The sequence below is a fragment of the Papio anubis genome, chromosome 1, assembly GCF_008728515.1.
Source record: "Papio anubis isolate 15944 chromosome 1, Panubis1.0, whole genome shotgun sequence".
NCBI lineage: Eukaryota > Metazoa > Chordata > Mammalia > Primates > Cercopithecidae > Papio > Papio anubis.
Genome location: NC_044976.1, coordinates 48,971,616 through 48,994,940, shown reverse-complemented (window position 1 = coordinate 48,994,940; position 23,325 = coordinate 48,971,616). Strand labels below are relative to the sequence as shown.

General features: G+C 36.5%; 1 protein-coding gene across 4 annotated transcripts in view; it reads left to right on the top strand.

Moving 5' to 3' along the window:
* Positions 1 to 23,325, top strand: part of FAF1 (Fas associated factor 1) — a 495,227-nt gene that overhangs the window by 403,808 nt on the left and 68,094 nt on the right. For all 4 annotated transcript variants that reach the window (XM_021922862.2, XM_031668481.1, XM_021922837.2 and 1 more), the window contains one exon: positions 1,633 to 1,721. In XM_021922862.2, the coding sequence (XP_021778554.2) occupies positions 1,633 to 1,721 (89 nt within the window). The remainder of the gene's footprint in view (positions 1 to 1,632; positions 1,722 to 23,325) is intronic.

Here is a 23,325-nt window from a genome sequence, read left to right as displayed (position 1 = left end):
TTGGCTAGGTGTGGTGGCACATACCTATAATCCCAGCTACTTGGGAGGCTGAGGTGGGAGGATCACTTGAGACCTGGGCAACAAAGGAGACCCTGTCTCAAAAGAATAAAATATCTGTATTGAAGGTGCTCCTGAACTTCTTTTGTCATGTGTCATATCTATTAATATTAACTACCAACGATTTGTGTATACTTTACATTATCTCCACTCCTTCTAAGAACATTACATAGTGTTATCTCCGTTTTGAGAAAAGGAAATTGATCCTTAGAGAGCTACAGTCCATTTCTTCACTTGTTCATTTATTTGTTTACTGAATAAATATTCGTCAAAGCCTTTGTCATGTGCCAGAAAATTTCCAGGTACTAGATTATATAGCTTATAAGTAATGGAATTAGAGTTAGAACTCTAACTATAAAACCAGTTCTGTTTTCTTAGTGCCAAGATAACGTTTGTCCTGTAGCTCATTTACTGAGTGAGTAGTACTGATGTGAACAAATTAGATCATTTCTTTTGCCAAGGACCATAGATGTTCCCTTAACCCATGCTGCCAATGGTCATAAGGATAATTAGGGAAAGCACCATTGAAAGATCATGCCTTCTGGAAAAATGCCAGCAAGAATGCTTGGTCTTTATTGTCCTGTTGGTGGCCATTTCGTTAATGGGGAAGAAGATCCCTTCTCAAGCCATGGAGAAAGCCTAACTCTTTCTGCCTGTAGGTTTAAGAGAAGAGAATTGTCATATCTTTATATATCCTCATGACTTTTTCTCTTGTAGGTACATCCCAAGCAAATAACAATGACTTAAATGTGTTCAGGAAATGGCATGTATGTGCCATATGTTTGTTATGGACTTGGTCAGGGAATAAAATGACATTAAGGAAAATCAAACATTTAAAATATCTTCTTTATAAAGATCATAAGAGTCATTTAAAAGCAGCTGAAAGGGAGAAATATCAATTGGGCAAAAAAAGAAATCATTTTTTTCAGAAATTGAGTTACTGTTTGTTTCACCAGAGGATTTTTGGTGATAGAAGATAATTCTAAATAAGGTAATAGACTGAGGTGGGTGGCAAAGAGGCCAGGCTTCGAGTCAGCCTCTTCTGGTTTCAGATTCTGACCTCACCACTTAACCAGCTTGACCTTAGTCAGACAAGTTTTTTTGAGCTCTCTGCGACTCATTTTTCTTCTCTTTAAAACTAAGTCTTAATCCTTCGTAGAATTGTTGTACAGATTAAATGAGATAATATAGAAGTGCTTAGCCTAATCAGTGGTATGTAAACAACTGGTAGTTGTTGCTAGTGTTATTAACTAGATATGTTTTCATAATTTGACAGAACTTTTGAACTTCATGATTTGGACATTCATCTATATAGTGCTAAAAGTCCTTCTTATTAAGAAACTGCTCCCTCAAATATAACTGTTCTGAAATTTCAACTGCCAGTATACTACTCTTTCTTATTGAACATATGAAACATTTCAATAAAACCACAAAAGTATTTTAACTGTAATTTTTTTAGACTGGTTTTCCTTTCTGGTTAATTCTAGAATGACTTTCCAGTTTCTAATACTTTAATAATTTGAAGTTATATATAAAAAGCTTATATAAAGTTTGGCAATCTCTATATGTTTTTAGGGAACACAACAGTAGATGAGTTAATGATGAGACTCATGGCTGCAATGGAGATCTTCACAGCCCAACAACAGGAAGATATAAAGGACGAGGTAAGGTTAAGCAGATCTTTAATAGGATTTTGATGAGGTAATTTGTCAAATGATGGTACATGCCTGTGATATGATCGATAAATAAAGATGATGAAGATGCATTTCCAAATTTACCAAGGGTTTTTATGCTATGAAGTTTACCTTTCAGTCCATTCTTTTTATGACCCCAAGACCCAGTGATTTGTTTTAGTTTATGGACTATTTACACTTTGCTAGATTTGGGGTGGTTACAGGAAGTCAATTTCCAAGAAATTAGTTCAGAAGCATTTTTATAGAAGAAACTATAGTCCAGGAAATGATGTCTACTATATGGATTTTATCACTCACTTTTATGGTCCTCTTACTCTTTTTAAATATTGAGATTAATTAGCAATAAACACATTTTATATTTGAATATATGTTTGAAGTACCTTGAGAATTAGCAAAAGATCTCTAGCATTCTGAATTTATCAACTTCCTAAACATATTCAGGTGTTTTCTCAACCTCCTAAACATAGTCAGGTGTTATAGATAACATGAACATAGAACCTCAAATAAAACAATAATAAAAGCATTATTGATGACAATAGTGTTCAATACTTACCTAGTATTTATCATGTGCTAGGCACTGTGCTAAGCACTAATCATCTCGTATGATCCTCAGAATAACCCATGAAGTTGTGATCAGTCAGTGTTCTGGCAGTAAATAGACACTTTTAAGCTAGGTTATTTAAGAAGAGTTTAATAAAGTGACCATTTTTAAAGATGTGGGCAGGGTTTTCAAAAATCAACAGAAGAAGCTGGGCATGGGGTCTCACACCTGTAATCCCAGCACTTTGGGAGGCTGAGGTAGATCGATCACTGAGTTCAAGAGTTCAAGACTAGCTTGGCCAACATGGTGAAACCCTGTCTCTACTAAAAATACAAAAATTAGCTGGGCATGGTGGTGTGTGCCTGTAATCCCAGCTACTTGGGAGGCTGAGGCAGGATAATCTCTTGAACCTGGGAGGTGGAGGTTGCAGTGAGCCAAGATCATGCCACTGCAGTCCAGCCTGGGCAACAGAGCGAGAATCTGTCTCAAAAAAATAATCAACAGAAGATAATACAGACCCAAGGCTAAAGGGAACCATTATCATCTCTAGGCCTGAAAGCCTAGGAGAGAGTGCTATATGGAGAGGACTGCTTCTGACAGAGGGATATAGCCAACCTTGGTGGCCCAGTAGGGAGGAAACTAGGGAATAGCTTCACCTTCCTTCTCTGATCTTTTGCTAGTATCTCCTATTAATTTAGCATAATCAGAAGCTGGAAGGTAGGAGAACCTCCATGGGCAAAAAGCTGTGTAGAGAACATGGATCCTGAGGGGGTAAATGGCAGATAATCTAGCACAGATTGGTATGACTATCTGTACTTTTCAGATGAGAACACTGAGAGTCAAAGTTAAGTAAATTTGCCCAAGGCCGTATAGCTGGTAGGAGCTATAAGTAATTATCTCAAGAAGTCATTATTGCTTGGTTCATTCAAGAGATTTCTGGATTTAGAAAACAGCCTTAAAATAAAATATGAAACAAATATTAGCATTTGTTAATCTGAGATGTTATGTTCACAGATATTTGTAAGATTATCATTTTTAATATATCTGTTTTAAATTTCTTTTTAAAAGATTTCCCTAGAACAAGTAAGGGAGAGTTTTATTTCTGAACAATGATGAAAAGTTTCTAAGGATAGTTTTAATAGACTATCCTTTAGTTATTGCAAATGTGAAACATATAGACAGTTTTAATATAACCCTGAACTATTGTATTTTACTGATTTATCCCTGTATTACATTAAACTGTGAGTTTGTTAAGAGCAAGAGTCATATCATATTCATGCTTGTAAGTCTGTCCCCTAACAGTGTACCTAGGACAAAGTCAGCACTCAGTAAATGTTTGTTAAGTGATTGAAGAAATGAACATCTGAATTTACATAAAATAAAGTAACTTGGAAGAAAAAAACAATATTTGATTACAATGATATAAAACCTGGCCAGGGCTGGGGGGTGGCTCACACTGGTAATCCCAACACTTTGGGAGGCCAAGGTGGGTGGATCACTTGAGCTGAGGAGTTAAGAGACTAGCCTGGGCAACATGGTGAAACCCCATCTCTACAAAAAATACAAAAATTAGCCAGGGGTGGTGTTGCATGCCTGTAGTCCCAGCTACTTGGAAAGCTGAGGCTACAGTGAACCATGTTCATGCCATTGTATCCCAGCCTAGGCAACAATGTGGGACCCTATAGCAAGTGTAGCCTGGCACAGTGACTCACACCTGTAATCCCAGAAGTTTGGGAGGCCAAGACAGGAGGATGGCTTAAGGCCAGGAGTTTGAGATCATCCTGGGCAACATAGCAAGGCCCCATCTCTACAAAAAAATCGTAGAAACAATAGCTGGGCATGGTGGTACATGCCTGTAGTCCTGGCTACTCAGGAGGCTCAGGTGGGAGAATCACTTGAGCCCATGAGTTGAAGGCTGCAGTGAGCTATGCTTACACCACTATAATCCAGTCTGGGTGACAGAGACCCTGTCTCTTAAAAACAAACAAACCAAAAAGATAAATTTTTAAATATTTTTTAAAAATGAAACCCAATATATCCACATTAACAAATATGAAAATGTAGAACACTGTAACTAGTTTATAGATTTTTTTTTTTTTTTTTTTTTTTTTTTTTTTGGAGACAGCATCTCGCTCTGTCGCCCAGGCTGGAGTGCAGTGGCCGGATCTCAGCTCACTGCAAGCTCCGCCTCCCAGGTTTATGCCATTCTCCTGCCTCAGCCTCCCGAGTAGCTGGGACTACAGGCGCCCGCCACCTTGCCCGGCTAGTTTTTTTGTATTTTTTAGTAGAGACGGGGTTTCACCGTGTTTGCCAGGATGGTCTCGATCTCCTGACCTTGTGATCCACCCGTCTCGGCCTCCCAAAGTGCTAGGATTACAGGCATGAGCCACTGCACCCGGCCAGTTTATAGATTTTTAATGCTCACTAGGTATCTTCTATTGCTATAAAAATATTGTTTATACTTTTTCTTAATAATCAGTGTTTCATTTACTCTGAAGGAAAGGCATTCAGATATATGGTAGAAAGATGTTTATCTGTTACTCTATAAATTGACAGTGACATTTTGAAATAATGAAGTACTGTACTTAGTTAGGAATTTGTAATAATAGGTGTTTTACCTTTCAAGATTACATTTATCCTGGAACAGAGGCATTGATTGACAATAATTCACTAAAAACATTCTTCAGCCATTTAAATCTTGAGTCTCATTGTACCAGATTTACAGATTATGCTGTATAAGAATATGAATACACAATATTTGCATACATATTCCCAGTTCATTTTTTCATCTTAATTTGTGTTCCCCATAATGCACTGGTAAAGAAATTGACTTTAAGTCCTTTAATACTGAGCACAAAATTTAATATGAGGGTTACAGGAAAAATCCAGCGCTCTATATAATTGAAATTTTTATTGAAATTTAATTGCAAGAGGTAAGGATTTCTCTTTGTTTTTAGAGTGTCTTCATGAAAGTTATAGCTCAAGTTATAATAGAGTTCCTAAGAAAAACATTTCTAACTTTAAAGACTTCTCTCGTACTATACATAGACCGTAATGATTTGGTATCTGCTGAATATGTGACAAGAAGCACTGTCCCTTGTAATTGTGAATTTGCCTTTATTTAAAAAAAATTACAAATAAGACTTTACTTAAGTTTGAAATTAAAAACGGAGAATAGGTTTGGAGGCTGGCTTCCTAGGCCTGAATTTATTTAAATTTAACTTTAAATTATATTCATCACTTTGATGATTCCATACTTCAACCGGAGATTCCTGTGTTTAAAACTTTTATTAAATAAACCCAAACCTGAACCGTATTTATACACTGAATCACTCTTCAGTGGCCCAGAAAAGACTAACCTTTATATCACTGATTGCTCCGTTTTTAACTAGGGTATATACATTATATGGATCTCTGTTTTTGACGGAACCGCCTATAGCTTTCTCTCTTAGACATTTTCATTAATCATGTTAGTTTGGTTTTGTAAAGGTTTACAAAGTACCTACCAAGTACATGTCACTGGACTAGGTCCTTGGGACAAAGAAATCTTTTGCTTTAATGAGAGACTATTGGCAAAGTGTGGGTGAGGAGGAAAACAAGTATTACTACATTACAGTAGCCACATTTTAGAATCTATTTTTGCCTAAAGCCTGATTCCAAATAATAGATGCTTTTTAACATGTAAATGGGTTGATTTTTTTTATATGCACTATTTTTCAAGCTACCTAGAAACCTCTGATAACCAAGAGTTTGTGATACTTAGTTTGTGATCTATTTATTGTTTCATTTGTTTATTCATTCAACACAAATTTGTTTATAATCCTCTATCCTGCTTGCAAGGATTACTTTCTTCCAGGCTTACCTCTGTGATTAACTTGTATCTGAACAATAGCTCGGTAATTACCACAATGCAGATGTTGGAGATCAGGGCAGATTTCAAGGGCAGTTACATCATTCTCATCTCTAGGAATTCTAAGAATACATTAGTGGAACATGGACAAAATATGCTAGAGGGGCATGCTAGGCTTATTTTAAAGGGTTCTAATTTAGGATTTAAAAACTGCATTGCCACACTGTAGGGAAGATACGTTTATTACCTAACAGCAGCCTTTTTGTTGCCAAAGGAAATTGTTGGCTTTGTTGTCTGCTACATGGAATGTGTAACTTTTTTCCCCTAAGCTTCGTCTTAGTCTGTTTTCAGCAGTGCATTCCTTTTCCTTTCCTCTGTTTAAAATCTCACCACCATCATACCCATTCTGTTTGCAAAGCTAACAATGACAAACAGAATACTGATTCTGGCTTCTGTTGTAGTTTTTTTGTTGTTGTTGTTGTTTGTTTGTTTTTGTTTTTTATTTTTCATTTTTTGGGTACACAGTAGGTGTAGGTATTTATAGAGCACATGAGATACTTTGATACAGGCATTCAATGTGAAATAAACACATCATGGAGAATGGGGTGTCCATCTCCTCAAGCATTTATTCTTTGAGTTACGAACAATCCAGTTACATTCTTTAAGTTATTTTAAAATATACAATTAAGGTATCATTGACCGTAGTCATCATCCTGTTGTGCTATCAAATAGTAGGCTTTATTCATTCTTTCTATTTTTTTTTGCACCCGTTAAACATCCCCACCTCCCCGCACCACCCTGATAACCATCCTTCTACTCTCTATGACCATGAGTTATTGCTGTTTTCTATAAAGCAGGAATAAATCGTCTCAAGGCACAGAGAACAAAAACAATCTCTTGGTACAAAAATTAAAGCAAAACTTACTAAACAGACCTTTAAAAGGAGATTTTACTCTTATTCTTTAAAAAATACACACACACACTCATACGTATATACATACACACACACACACACACACACCACTTCTTAAAGCTAGCAAAACTACTCACTGGTCAGTAGTTCTGTTAAGAGAGTTTTCTGTGAGATAGCTGTATATAAATTTATATGTGAGATTAAAAACCCAAAAATATGATATTTTTAAACATTAGAATTCCACTGAAAATGCTAAAGTTATAAAAGTTCTAATATTTAAAAGTAACTTCAAGGAGAAAGCGCTGTGTTAATTGTTGATGAGTAGGTTACTAAATGGTTAGCCAACCACACCGTAGGTGCCTTTCTGTAGGTAGCTACATTCTGCTTAGAAAAATAGTTATTTATCCAGTGATTTTTCTCCTTTCTTAGGCCCAAATCACAGAAAATTAATTTCTCTCCCTTTGATTTATATATTCATTTCGTAAATATTTATTGAGCTTCTACTGTATAGCAGACACTGTGTGAGGCCTAAGAACACAGCTGTGAGCAAGATAAACAAGGTCCTTAGGCTTACAACCCAGAAATTCCAATAAAGTCTATCAACTAATCAGGTGGATGAAGCCCAGGGAGCACCTAGCCAGGGTGAGCCAGACATGTTCTCAAGCTTCAAGGCAGGTAGAACAGGTAAGAATATAGATAATAACAGCTACTCTTTGAGTTCCTGCTACATGCTAGGTTCTGGTTTCTGGGGCAATGTTTCTCAGTGTGATTCCTGAACTACTGGAGTACCTATCTACTAAGATTCCCAAGCAGTTAGGTATGAATAAGCAACAGGTTCATTTTGTTCACATTTATTTCACATTTTGAAATGTAAGATTTACATTCTTCAGATCCCGTTTAATTTATCATATAAAATGTTATTCTATAAACATTTATATGATAAGAATTATCATATAAAATATACTTCTTACATTTTATCATACAAAATGTAAGAATTACATTCTTCAGATCCCGTTTAATTTATCATATCTGTTACAATTTATTAGACTGTTAATAGATAATAAGAATTGATTGCATTGATTGTTTTGTCTTGGCAAGCATTCATTTAACAGAGGTGTTTGACTCTGACATCTGAACTTCATGTCATTCATATGTTATTGTTATATTTACATTCATTTTTCCTTGCTTAAGTTAATTATATTCTTAGCTTCCCAAAATGGATCATGTCTCAACAATGGTTCATTGAAGCATAAAATTAATGATGAATATAATATAATAATTACTGCAAACCAGTACAAACTAGTGTAGTTCAAACTACAGTTAACCCTTAAACAACATGGAGCTTAGCGTGTCGACTCTTGACACAGTCAAATGCAAGTATAACTTTTGACTCCCCCAAAACTTAACTACTAATAGCCTACTGATAACCAGAAATCTTACCAATAACATAATCGATTAACACATATTTTGTATGTTATTTGTATTATATAGCGCATTAACAAAATGAACTAGAAATAAAATGTTATTAAGAAAATCCTAAGGAAGAAGAAATGTATTGCTTCTTCAGTAAGTGGAAGCAGATTATCATAAAGGTCTTTGTTCTTGTCACCTTCACATAGAGCAGGCTGAGGAGAGAGGTGGAGGAGAGGTTGGTCATGCTGTCTTAGAGGAAGCAGAACCAAAAGAGGTGGAGGAGGTGAAAGAGGAGGCAAAAGAGGCAGACATACTCAGTATAACTTCTACTGAAAAAACTCTCCACATAAGTGGACTCACACCATTCAGACCCATGTTGTTTAAGGGTCAACTGTAGTTCAACATTAGTATAGACGTAATTCAAAGAACTCCAGTACCAGTATAGAAGATGCCAAGGCAGCTGAATCTGAGTGTGATTATTCTTATACTAGTTTCCATAAAAGAATTTGATTAAGAAGTGAATATATAAAAATTGATCATATAAGAGAAGAAATCCATTTACCCCTACTGTCAGTGTTTCTCTCTTAGAACATTTTTTGATAAAAGCATGAGCCCTTCAAAGTTTTTGCTTCATTATTAAATAAAGCCTAATGATCTACCTCTCTGTTAAATCAATAGAATTTTTTCAGAACAGAAGAAAAATAATACCACTAAATTAAGAAATCTATTGCTAAAAGCAGAGAAGATGCAAAATGCCAAAGGAGAAATTGTTTACAAGTACAGTCGAGGTAAAAATGGATGCAAATCCTACTATTGCTGAGAAACTTGTAAAGCTAGCTGCAAAATTGGCAATTAGAAGCTAATGCTCAAAAGAGACAGCAGGCTGGGTGCAGTGGCTCACGCCTGTAATCCCAGCACTTTAGGAGGCTGAGGTAGGAGGATCACTTGAGCCTAGGAGTTTGAGACCAGCCTGGGCAATATGTGGAAACCCCATCTCTACAAAAAAGAGGGAAAAAAATTAGCCAAGCATGGTGGTGCATGCCTGTAGTTCCAGCTACTTGGGAGGCTTGAGGTAGGAGAATTGCTTGAGCCCAAGAAGTCAAGGCTGCAGTGAGCTGTGTTTGCACCACTGCACTCCAGCCTGGGCAACAGTAAGACCCTCTCTCAGAGAGAGAGAGAGAGAGAGACAGCAGAATTAGTTCTGGATTAAATACTTCATCAAATGACACTGTCGAATGGCATATGCAATGGTAATGGAGTGGTTGATGGAAGAGTGATAACTATATTCTGGACATTACTAGAGAGAGAGAGAGATTACAGTTGGATGAAACTACTAATGTGTGCAAAGTAAGAATCAGTTCTTGTCATATGTGCTGTATGTATGTTGAAAAAGTGGAAGTAGTCATCACTCTTTATTCTGTTTATCAATGAGAAATATATATTACAAGAGAAGTTTTTCACTGAGTGATTATTTTGCAAGCTGAGTTAAAATTTAAAAGATGAGGCAGAATCAGTACTGTTGACTAAACTACTTCAAAGGACACCATCAAGAAAGTGAAAGTACAACCCACAGATTGGGAGACAATTATTGTAAATCATTTATCTAATAATAAGGGACTTATATCTGGAATATATAAAGAACTCTTACAACTCAATAACAAAAAGACAAATTATCCCAGCAACAACTGGCAAAGGGTTTGAAAAGACATTTCTCCAAGAATGAAATACAAGTGACCAATAGCACATGAAAAGAAGCTCAACATTATTACTCACCAGGCAAATGCAAATCAAAGCCACGGTGAGGTACCACTTCATACCTGCTACAATTAGTAGAATCAAAAAAGTCATCAGGGGCCCGGCACAGTGGCTCACTCCTGTAATCCCAGCACTTTGGTAGGCCAAGGTGGGCAGATCACTCGAGGCTGGGAGTTCAAGACCAGCTTGGCCAACATGGCGAAATCCCATCTCTACTTAAAATATAAAAATCTTTGCTGGGCATGGTGGCATGCACATGTATTCCCAACTACTCAGGAAGCTGAGGCAGGAGAATCACTTGAACCTGAGAGGCAGATGTTGCAGTGAACTGAGATCATACCACTACACTCCAACTGGGCAACAGAGCAAGACTCTGTCTCAAAAAAAAAAAAGAAAAGTCTCCAGGTAACAACAAATGTTGGCAAGGATGTGGAGAAATCTGAACCCTCATTGGCTGCTAGTGGGAATGTAAAATGGTGCAACAGCTTTGGAAAACAGTCTGGCAGCTCTTCAATGGTTTAAATGTAGTTACTATGTAATCCAGCAATTCCACTCCTAGTTATATACTCAAGAGAAATGAAAATCTGTGTCCATGTAAACATTTGTACATGACTGTTTATAGTAGTGTTGTTCATAACAGCCAAAAGGTGGAGGCTGGGCGCAGTGGCTCGTGCCTGTAATCCCAGCCCTTTGGGAGGCGAAGGCATGAGGATTGCTTACAGTCAGGAGTTTAAGACCAGCCTGGGCCACACAGAAAATCTCCCATCTCTATGAAAATATTTTTAAATTATTTAAAAATAATAAATTTAGTATTATTATTATTTTTAGTAGAGATAGGGTCTTGCTATTTTGTGCAGGCTGGTCTTGAACTCCTGGGTTCGAGAGATCCTCCCACCTCAGCCTTCCACAGTGCTGGGATTACAGTTGTGAGCCACCATGCCTAGCCTAGAAATAATAAATAATTTAAAAATTGTTTTGGCCAGGCACGGTGGCTCATGCCACCATGAGCAAGCCAAGGTAGGCAAATTGCTTGAACCCAGGAGATCAAGACCAGCCTGGGCAACATGGCAAAACCCTATCTCTACAAAAAATGAGATACTAAAGCTAACCTACGGGTCACAACAGGAGTCATTAAACTGGATATAAACAACCTTTGTGAAATACCACAAACAATATCAATTACCTTCTACTGTTTAGAAACTGTCATTAGTATTATTTAAATATTATGTTTCATTTTTATTATCTAAAAGTTTTGATCTTAAAAATTTTCCTAAAATTTGTGGTTTGCATCTGGGTGAGTATCATGTACTCAGTATTAAAGGAATTCATGTCAGCTTCTTTACCAACGAATTATAGGGAGGACAAATTAAGATGAAAGAGTGGACTGGAAATATGCATGCAGATATTTTGCATTCACATTATTATGCAACATAATCTGTAACTCTGATACTAACAAGACTCAACGCATGCAGAAAAAAACATTGGCCAAAATCCAACACCCTTTCATGATAAAAAACACACAATAAACTAGGAAAAAAAGAGAACTTCCTCAGCATAATAAAGCCCACATATGAAAAACCCACAGCCAACATCATACTCAATAGTGAACCACTCATAGCTTTTCTTCCAAGATCAGGAAAAAAGCAAGGATTCCAACTTCCCTGCTGCCTTTTAACTGTAACTTCTAGCCAGGGTAGGAAAAAGAAATAAAAAGCATACAGATTGGAAAGAAAAAAGTAAAATAATCTCCATTTGTGGATGGCATAATCTTATATGTAGAAAACTCTAGAGATTCCACACCAAAAAAAAAAAAAAAAAAAAACTGAGCTTAAAACAAAGTCAGGAAACTTGCAGGATATGAAGTTAACACGCAAATCTATTGTATCTCTGTACACTAGCTGTAAATAATCTGAAAGATACAAACAAATGGAAAAACATTTCATGGCCAAAGGTAAGAAAAATTAATATTGTTAAAATAGCCATACTGCCCAAAGCAATTTATAGATTCAATGTTATTCCTATTAAACTACCATTGCGATTCTTCACAGAACTAGAAAAAACTTTTAAAATTCATATGGAGGCCAGGCATAGTGGCTCACGCCTTTAATCCCAGCACTTCGGGAGGCCAAGGCAGGCTTATCACCTGAGGCCAGGAGTTTGAGACCAGTCTGACCAACATGGTGAAACCCTGCTTCTATTAAAAATACAAAAATTAGCCAGGCATGGTAGCAGGTGCCTGTAATCCCAGCTACTTGGAAAGCTGAGGTAGAAGAATCACTTGAACCCAAGAAGCAGAAGTTACAGTGAGCTGAGATCTCACCACTACACTCCACCCTGGGCAACAGGGCAAGACTCCATCTCAAAAAAAGAAAAAAAAAAAAAATTATATGGGACCAAAAAAAAGAGCCTGAATAGCCAAAGCAATCCTAAGCAAAAATAGCAAAGATGGAGGGATTATGCTACTCAACTTCAAACTATACTACAGGGCTACAATACCCAAAATAACATGGTACTGGTACAAAAACAGACACAGACCAATGGAACAGAATAGAAAGCTCAGAAATAAGACCGCACACCTACAACTATCTGATGTCTGACAAAGCTGACAAAAACAAGCAATGGGTTAAGGACTCCCTATTCAATAAATGGTGCTGGGATAACTGGCTCACCATATGCAGAAGGTTGAAACTGGACCCTTACCTTACACCATATACAAAAATTAACTCAAGATAGATTGAAGACTTAAATAGAAAACCCAAAACTATAAAAACCCTAGAAGACGACCTAGGCAATACCATTCAGGACATAGGCACGGGCAAAGATTTCATGACAAAATGCCAAAAGCAATTGCAACAAAAGCAAAAATTGACAAATGGGATCTAATTAAACTAAATGCCTTCTGCAGAGCAAAACACACATCAGCAGAGTAAACAGACAACCAACAGAATGGGAGAAAATTTTTGCAAACTATGCATCTGACAGAGGTCTAATATCCAGCATTTGTACGGAACTTAAATTTACAAATAACAACCCCATTAAAAAGTGGGCAAAGGGCATGAACAGACACTTTTCAAAAGAAGACATACATTGTGGCCAACAATTATATGAATAAAAATCTCAGCATCACTGATCTTTAGAGACATGCATATCAAAACCACAATGAGATACCTTCTCACACCAGTCAGAATGACTATTATTAAAAAGACAAAAAAAAAAAAAAATAGATGCTAGCAAGGTTGCAGAGAAAAGAGAATGCTTACACACTGTTAGTGGGAGTATAATTTAGTTCAACCATTGTGGAAGACAGTGTGGCAATTCCTCAAAGACACAGGCAGAAATGCCATTCGACTCAGCAACCTCATTACTGGGTATTTACCCAAAGGAATATAAATTGTTCTGTTATAAAGACACTTGCCTATGTTCGTTGCAACACTGTTCACAATAGCAAAGACATGGAATCAACCTAAATGCCCATCAATGGGAGACTAGAAGAAAATGTGGTACATATACACCGTGGAATACTATACATCCATAAAAAAAGAATGAGATAACCCCAAAAATGGAAGAAAATATTTGCAAATCATACATGTAATAAGGGTTTAATATCCAGAATATATTAAATATATTAACTCCTACAACTCAACAACAGAAAATTAATTCAATTAAAAAATGGGCAAAGGACTTGAATAGACATTTCTTCAAAGATACACAAATGACCAACAAGCACATGGAAAGATGCTAAATGTCAGTAGTCATTGGGGAAATACAATATAAGCCACAAATAAGATGCCACTTCATACCTAGAAGGATGGCTATAATTTTTAAAATGGAATATAAGAATTTATGAGGATGTAGACACAAATTTAGAACCCTTGTACATTGCTGACTGGGATGTAAAATGGCAGCTGCTATGGAAAACAGTTTGTTGATTACTCAAAAAGTTAAACATAGAGTAACCATATGAACCAGGAATTCCACTCCTGGCCATATACCCAAAAGAACTGAAAACAGGGACTCAAATAGGTATTTATGCCTGAAAGTTCATTGCATCATTATTCACAATAGCTAAAGAGTGGAAATAATACAAGTATCTGTCAACAGATTAATGGATAAAAATGTGGTGTAGCCATACAGTGGAATATTATTTCGCCTTAATAAAGGATCAAAGTACTGATAAATGCTGCAACATAGATGAGTCTTGAAAATATGCTAAGTAAAATAAGCCAGACACAGAAGGACAAATGGGTATGATTCATCAATAGGCAAATTTCTGAAAACAATCGAATAGGCAAATTTATGGGGACAGAAAGTAGATTTGAGTTTGCCAGGAACTGAAGACGTAGGGTAAATTGGAAAGTTACTGCTTCTTGGGTACAGAGTTTCTTTTTGAGTAATGAAAATGTTAGGAAATAGATGGTGGTGACAGTTTCATAACATTATGAGTGTACTTAATGCCACTAAATTTTATATTTATAATAGTATATTGTATGTTATGTATATTTTACAATAATAATAAAGAGCACAAATAATACACATAGTTTTCAATTCTTGAGTGCAGAGAAGTGACAGGTTACTATGGGCTGGAAATTGGAAAAGTTATTATTGATTCTTAGGCTCAGTACTTACTGGGTACTACTGGGAACTGACATAGAGTGGAAAGGATTCAAGCTCTGCCTTTATGAACTTTAATCCTCAGCAGTTTGTTACTCTGTATTAAATTCCAAACTTTTATTTCATAGGGAAGTAAGGAGTCAGGTGAAGTATCTCAAAGAAGGGACTAAGCTTGTGCTGCAAATCGCTAGGGCCAAGCACTTTGTTAGATACTTCCTTTGAATCATCCCTTCTAGTTTTTATGATAATCTTAAGGGATAGTAATTGCCCCCATTTACTGAGGAGAGAGGAAACTGAGGCTTATACAGGTTAAGCAATTTGCCCAAGGTAATACAACTGTGTAAAGGCCAGAATACACACTTACCTGCTTTTGATACACCATGATCCCTTGTAAAACTGAGGTACAATTATATTAAAGACTTGTGAGATAAACTGGATCAGTGCTTTTTACCAAGATTACGTAGGATCTGAGTGGGATGACCTGAAGGCCAGATCAGACATTCCCATATTCACAAATATTATATTTATTAGATTAGAATAAGAAAGTTTCTCATATCTGCCTACCTCTACTTTTGTGCATGGAATAATGCTCACTTTTAAAAAGATATAGCCATACCCTCCTTGTTTACATTTGTTGTTCTTTTTTTTTTTTTGAGATGGAGTCTCGCTCTGTCGCCCAGGCTGGAGTGCAGTGGCCGGATCTCAGCTCACTGCAAGCTCCGCCTCCCGGGTTTACGCCATTCTCCTGCCTCAGCCTCCCGAGTAGCTGGGACTACAGGCGCAGTGCCTGCTGATAGATCAGTTTATCCATGTCTGACACCTCACAGTAGAAGTTAATAATTGTCATATATGAAACTGATGTAAAGAGATTTGTGACTCAACATTGGCATTACAATTCAGCATACCTGTTCAGAGCCAGCCCTCTACATTTTTCCCTTTTGCCTGAGGTGAAGACTTCTTCATGGATTACAGTAACACTTTTTGACAAGCTTAGACTGGGTGGAGTTGCCATGTAATGACAGAACACAATTGATGATATCTCAGTAATGCATTCTTTTTTGATTTGGGCTGTCACCATTTATTACTGTAAAAGCATTCATTGTTAAATAGCTGGCCCAACCTGTCCACTTTTTGTTTTCAGTAATGGCGAGGGCTCAGAAAGTATGTTTAATTTTCTAGTTATGAAATATTAGCTGGCTTTGGGGATAATATATCTAGTTGTATTTTCTTTTATGTAACATTTAAAAAGTAGCCATCTTAGTATTTTCCAAATAAAAATTAAAACCTTCTAAAGCCTTCTCAAGAGGCTGTTGAGACCTTCCCAATGTCATAAACCTGACAGGCACCTAGAAACATTTTTTCTTCTTATACAGATTCTTTTTAAAAGAATTGGAAGAAACTGTTCTTGTCTTAAATATAACACTAACTTAAATTCCTATCTTTGGAGACAGTCATATCCCTCATGAATTTTTATTTCCCATCGGGCCTTATATGGCCATGTTTGCAAGAATTTGGGAGCTGAAAGTACACTTTCATGTGCATTGTACCTTTACATTGTTTGCTGCCAAACTAAGGGACTACCACTGGTTGTTTCTGGGAACATTAAAAAAATAGTGTGAGTTCTCACCACAAAAAGCAATAAGTATGTGAGGTTATGCATATGTTATTTAGCTCAATATAGCCATTCTACAATGTATATATAGTTCAGAACATCAGATTATACATGATATATACAAATTTTGTAAATTAAAAATTAATATACAAAAAACAGTATGAGTGCCAGTCCTGTTCTTTAAGGAATTTGTCATCTAAAGTTGGAGAGCCAAAGCATATCCTTACAAAAAGTATCCCTAGCAAAGGTTTGTTATATGATCTAGAAGAATTCAGAAAGAACAATCTTTATAGTCAAAAAGGACTTTTCTAAAGAGGTAAGGTTTTTTGGTTTTTTGAGACAGGGTGTCACTCTGTTGCCCATGCTGGAGTGCAGTGACACAATCAGGGCTCACTACAGCCTCGACCTCCCAGGCTCAAGCAATCCTCCTGCCTCCCTCCCAGTCGCTGGGACTACAGGCATGCACCACCATACCCAGCTAATTTTTTGCATTTTTAGTAGAGATGAGGTTTCATCATGTTGCCCAGGCTGGTCTTGAACTCCTGGACTCAAGCGATCCACCTGCCTCAGCCTCCCAAAGTGCTGGGATTACAGGAGTGAGCCACTGTGCACGGCCTAAGAGGTAAGATTTGATCTGGCTCTGGAAAGCACAAGTACAGTTTGCATGTGCAGAGGTAAGAGGAGAGATCATTACAAGGTTGGGAAAACATGAGCAAAGGAACAGTGTGTAAAGAAGTTGAAATCATGTTGGTCCAGTTTGCAGAAAGTAGACAATTTGTATAGAAAAAAATATCAGAGAGAAAGATATTCAGTTGCCTTCCATTAGTATTTTTGACAAGTCACTTTTACCTCTCCAAATTACTTTATCCTGATTTTCATGCCTCTCATGGGGAATACTGAGAATTATCTGGCATTTTTCTTCCAGTTACAGATTTGTCTTGACCCTGGTTATTCTTTCCAATTACCTATTATCCCAGGAAACAGGTACTTGCAATATGGTATGAAAAACAGCAATGGCAATAAGTATGATACAGAAATGACACAAACAATACTTCTTAAGGAGTAAACATTTGAGTCTTAAAGGATCATATGTAGACATTTAGTAAGTAAACTACCATTAATTTGTTTTGGCCACTAAATCTACACATTTTCTAGGGACTTGCTATATATCTGCATTGTGCTCAACATCAGGAGATATAAGGATGATGCATTCCTTTAGATGATCAGTGACATGCAAACAAAGGATTGCATGTATTATGACATAAATTCCATGATGGAGATACATGTAGGGTATCAGATCTGCCTAGCAGAGTTAGGCCTCACCAGGGAAAATTTTTTAAGGCTGAGACAAAAAATTAGCAGCATTGTGGCAGGTCAACTTGTGGAAAAGTATCTTCTGGAAGAAAGAAGGGTACTTTTCCAATTGATGGCTAGATTGGAGGAACACACTATCAGCCAATAACACACATAATTAAGTGAGGGCTACTTGGTTAGGCAGAAAGATTCTAATTTCAGATTAGATATTTCACTTTAACAATAGCCATACATACCTCTCATTTCCTATTATACTCATCTTTGCAGAGTATTTTTAGCATAAACCACACCAAAACGTGTTAGAGGTTTTTGGTTTTATGCCTGGACATATATAGGCAAAACACTCCTATAAAAAATTATAGCAGACTAGTGAAAACGATTTTCTTTCTTTCTTCTTTCTTTGTTTCTTTCTTTCTTTCTTTTTTTTTTCTTTGAGACAGTCTCGCTCTATCACCCAGGCTGGAGTGCAATGGTGTGGTTTGGACTGACTGCCACCTCTGCCTCCTGGGTTCAAGCGATTCTTCTGCCTCGGCCCCCTGAGTAGCTGGGATTTCAGGTGCCCACCACTACACGTGGCTGATTTTTGTATTTTTAGTAGAGTCGGGGTTTCACCATGCTGGCCAGGCTGGTCTCGAACACCTGACCTCATGATTCGCCCACCTTGGCCTCCCAAAGTGCTGGAATTGCAGGCATGAGCCACCGTGCCCGGCCGTGAAAACTATTGTAATAGATTTGCTTTTGGAATTCTCAACTGCCCACTGTTGTTTCATTGAAGAAATTCACTGCTAGTATGCTAAGATACACATCACAGCTTTGCACAGCTTTGGGAATTTCAATGGTTGGAGAACAACCAAAACTATTATTCATTGCTGATAAGAATACAAAGTGGTTCAGCCACTCTGATAAACAGTTTCATGACAGTTTCTCAGAAAGTTAAACATACATTTAACTTATGATCCAGCAACCTACTGCTCAGTATTACCGTAGAAAAATGAAAACTTAGATTCACACAAAAACTTGTGCATGAGTGTTTATAGAAGCTGTGTTCATAATTGCCAAAACTAAACCCAAATGTCCTTAAGTATCCTTTATTGACCTTCAGTGGGTAAACAAATAAGCATACTGCTCAGAAATAAAAAGGAGTGAACTTTTGATACATACAGCAGCTTGAATGTATCACAAAGGCATTATGCTTTGTAAAATATATCAGTCTCTAATAGTTACTGTACAGTTCTATTATATGATGTTTTTGAAAAGGCAAAACTATAGGGACAGAGAACTGGTCAGCGGTTGCTAGAGAGTATTCAGGAAAGTATGTGACTGCAAGGGATACCACAAGGGACATTTTTTGTATGATGAAACTGTTTTGTATCCTGATTGTGGTGGTGGTTACATGAATCTGTACATATGTTAGAATTCATGGAAGTGTACATTACAAGTAATCCATTTTACTGTATGTTCATTTAAAAATAAAGTTAAAAACAAGGAAAAGTGACAGTTTATGGAATGGACTTTAAAATGGGTTTTAACAAAATTTTATTGTTCCTTCCTTTGTTTTAGTAACTTTTTGGATGTCTTTGATAATGGCGACCATTATATACATAAGACTAGGCCATTTGCAAAATCTGTAAGACAGGTTTCATTATACTCATTTTATAGAAGAGGAAACTGTAACACAGAACATTTAATGACTTTCCCAAGTCATGTGCTAATTGGAAAAATATCTTATTTGACAGACATATACTAATTGGAAAAATATCTTATTTAACAGATAACAGTTGGGATTGCACAATCTTTCCTATTATAGACTGCAGTCATTGGTGTGGGAGTTGTCAAAATATAGTACAGTGACTGTTAGCATCACAATCACCTGGGGAGCTTGTTTAAAATACATTCCTGGGCCTCTGACCTATTGCCAGTTTCCAATTTCCTCTTAAATAAAATAGACATAGTAATAGTACCTACATGAGAGTAACATGCACTGGTACCTAGTATGTAATAAGCACTATGTAAATAAAAGTATTATTGCTGTTATTTTTAATCTAGGCTGATCTGGAAGGAACTTTAGAATTTACTTAATCTTACTTCATTATTCTGTAGTTTAGGAAACTGACACCTGTATAAATTATTTGCCCAAGATCACTTATAGAGTCAGGCCTTTTGTGTTGTTTTTTTTTTCTCCTTTTAGTGTTATTTTATCTTAATTCAAATTAAATAGTTCTCTTATAATGGGGCATCCAGTAGGTAAGGGCAGGAGTTAGGGAAAAAGATTTGCAAATGATTTTGAATTTTAGCATTTTGTTTTTAAATAGCATTTTTTTTATTATTATTATACTTTAAGTTCTAGGGTACATGTGCATAACGTGCAGGTTTGTTACATATGTATACTTGTGCCATGTTGCTGTGCTGCACCCATCAACTCGTCAGCACCCATCAACTCGTCATTTACATCAGGTATAACTCCCAAAAAATAGCATTTTTCTTTTAAAAAATTTGTCCATGTACTTTTATTAGAAAAATACTGCCTTAAATTATCTTTTTCATAAAGCTCTTACATGCACATGAATGTATTTGATTATACCACTTTAGCAGTTGTAAAATATTTACCCTGAGGAAAAGATATACTAGAATAACAATATGTAAATACAAAGAATACAACCTATGGAATCTGTTCACTGCAAATATTCCAGGTGTAACTGAGACAAAGAACATACACTTTGTAATCCTGAACCAGTTTATTCATGCTGCAAAGCAGTAGATAGATTCAGCTTTGCAGCCAATCCAAAGTGTTTGTGAAAATCTCTTATCTGGAAAGGGAGTGAAACCTTCTATGCAGCTTTTTAATCCAAAGATCAATTTGAATGTATAGCTGTAGATATCTAATTACTGTTTACTGAAAGATTGAACTACAGGATTTCACTTTGAAAGTCAGGACCAGCCAACCATGGAGAACAAACCTACATATGCTTGAGAACCTGTTTGCATTTGCTTCTCAGTCTTTTGTCAAGAAAGGAGCTGTCTAACATATACCTGCCTAACTACCCCCTCTTCACTTTGGAGGGACTTTAATTACCCATTCATGTGCTATATCTTTAACCACTGAATATAGTTTATTTGGTAAAATGCGTGCTTTGTATTTCGGTCCAAGAAAAATTCATTCAGTGTCTACCATGTGACAAGTCCAGGCCAAGGTACACAGGGTAATATGGTTTCTGCCTTTAGGGTACTTGCCACTTATCTCTAAAACTGAAACCTCAGTACCCGAAGCAGTTAGAGACCAGACTGGTTCAAAACAGAGGGATATGGTCCACGAACAAGTGGAATGGAAGGAAGTTCAGAAGAATAAGAGATGAGGATAGACTAGGTGAATCTAAAGAGAGAGAGAGTTTGAATTAGGACCTGGGTAAATGGAAGAGTCCATGACTCATGAGAGATAGCTGTAAGTTAATGGTTAAGAGTTTGTAGTGCTATATTGCCTGAATTCAAATCCTAGCTCTTCTACCTAGCAGCTGTATAATCTTGAGAAAAGTCACTTAATCTTTCTGTGCCTCAGTTACTTCATTTAGTAGCCATTTGATAAGATTGTTGTGAAGATTAAATCAGTTGATACATGTAAAGTGCTTAGACTGGTGCCTGACATCTAGTAAATAAACAGGAAATATTATCTGCAATAATACTAATAATATAAACTAAGTTTGGAAGAATGAGTAGGAAGAATCATTTGGATTAAGAAAGAAGAACATTATAAAAATTGGGATATGTGATACAGCTTGGAAGTGTCAAATGGCTTAGGATATGTGGGAAGGAAGTAATTCAACAAGGCAAGAAGGAGTTATTCATAGACAGAAGTGAGGAGGGAGAGGACTGAAAATGTGCATTAGGGCACATTTTTCTTGAAGGTATGTCTATGTTCTGCTATAAAGCTTGAACCTTAAACTGGGCAGTAAGCATTCATTGCTTCTTTTAAGCAGGAAATTAGCAAGATTAAATTTGCAGTTTAGGAAACTAATTTGATAGGTATGACATTTGCTTACTCACTTTGTTCCTATCTTTATGATAATACCTTTTTGTTGTAATTTCTGTTATTTTGTTTGCTTTCTGAACTACATTGCTTTTCCAGCTGTGGTCTTTGAGCATACCTTTGGCTTCCAAGCTAGACCTACTGAATCAGAATCTCTGCAGGTGGGCCAGAGAGTCTATGTTTTCACAAATTTCCTATATAACAAGTGATTTCTATGTATCTTAAAATTTAAGAGCCATTGGTTTAGTGGAAAGAACATAGGTTTTAGAAACAGACCTACATACAAAACCCGATTCAGTTCCTTATGAGATATACACCATGGGCAATTACATAGCCAATTCAAGTCTCAGTTTCCCCATCTGTCAAGTAGACATAATATCCCATTGTGGTATTGTGGGAATGAAAAGAAATAGCATATGTAAAATGATAACCCATAATAGGCCCTCCTGTATACTGACTTCCTTTCTAAGCTTATATATCCATCTCATACAACTAATGAGAGAAGGAAACTGTCTTACTCATCTTATCTCCAGTTTCTAACACAGGGCCTACATCTAGTAGGTGTGCAGTAAGTATTTTATAAATATGTAAGTGGATGAACAAATTTTATGGGGAGAAACTGGAAGTTAGGAGACTTATTAACAGGCTAATGCCGTAATCTCTGAGTTAGTGATGACAGGATCTAAACTGAGGCATCATTCTTGAAAAATGTACAGGTTCCATCCTAGGTTACCAGGCAGACGTGTACATTGTCTCTGGATTGATTTAGCCTTAACATGAACTCTCACTAGTTAGCCAGTTTCACGTAAAGCAGACATTGAGACGGCAAGCCATAGTTTGAAATTCTCCCACTAAAGAAATTAGTAAAGCCAGTCCTAAATTCAGCTTTTTAGCTGACTCCCACATACCACTTCTATCCAGATGAAAAAGAATCTTTTCTAAACAGCTCCACCGGAAATTCCAGAGACTTACATTCTAGCAAAGCAAGACAATCTCAGTTAGGACTTGGAAGTTACTTGCTGCTTGTGAATTCATCTCTGTTTTTATAGTCCTACACAGACTATTTTGAAATTTCTCTGTTTAAAACTGTTGATTACTGGAGTTTAAAAAAATAACCAGTTAGTCTAACATTATATAAAAGGCTCAATCTTTGATATAATAAGTAGTAACCTGAAAGAATGTCATGTCAGATTTGCCATAATCCTTATTTCACTGTTTTTGAGCACCAGCAGATAATGATTTTACAGACAAATCCATTTAGCAGATATGAACTTATAATGTAGATGTATGTGGGACCAAATGCTCATTTGGTGTTCATTTTTTAAAAATCTGCCAAGCACCAAGCACTGCTTGGGGGTCAGAATAAAGAGATAAATATGACAAAGTCTCTTCAATTTGCTTAAAGTCTGAAAAGAGAAATAGACTTATAAATAAATGGTGACAACTCTGCAGAATAACGTAAGACTGGAGGTAAATATCATTCCTTAGCATCTTGCCTTTCTCTAAGGAGAATCCATTGAGAATTAAATGAACTAAACCTGTAT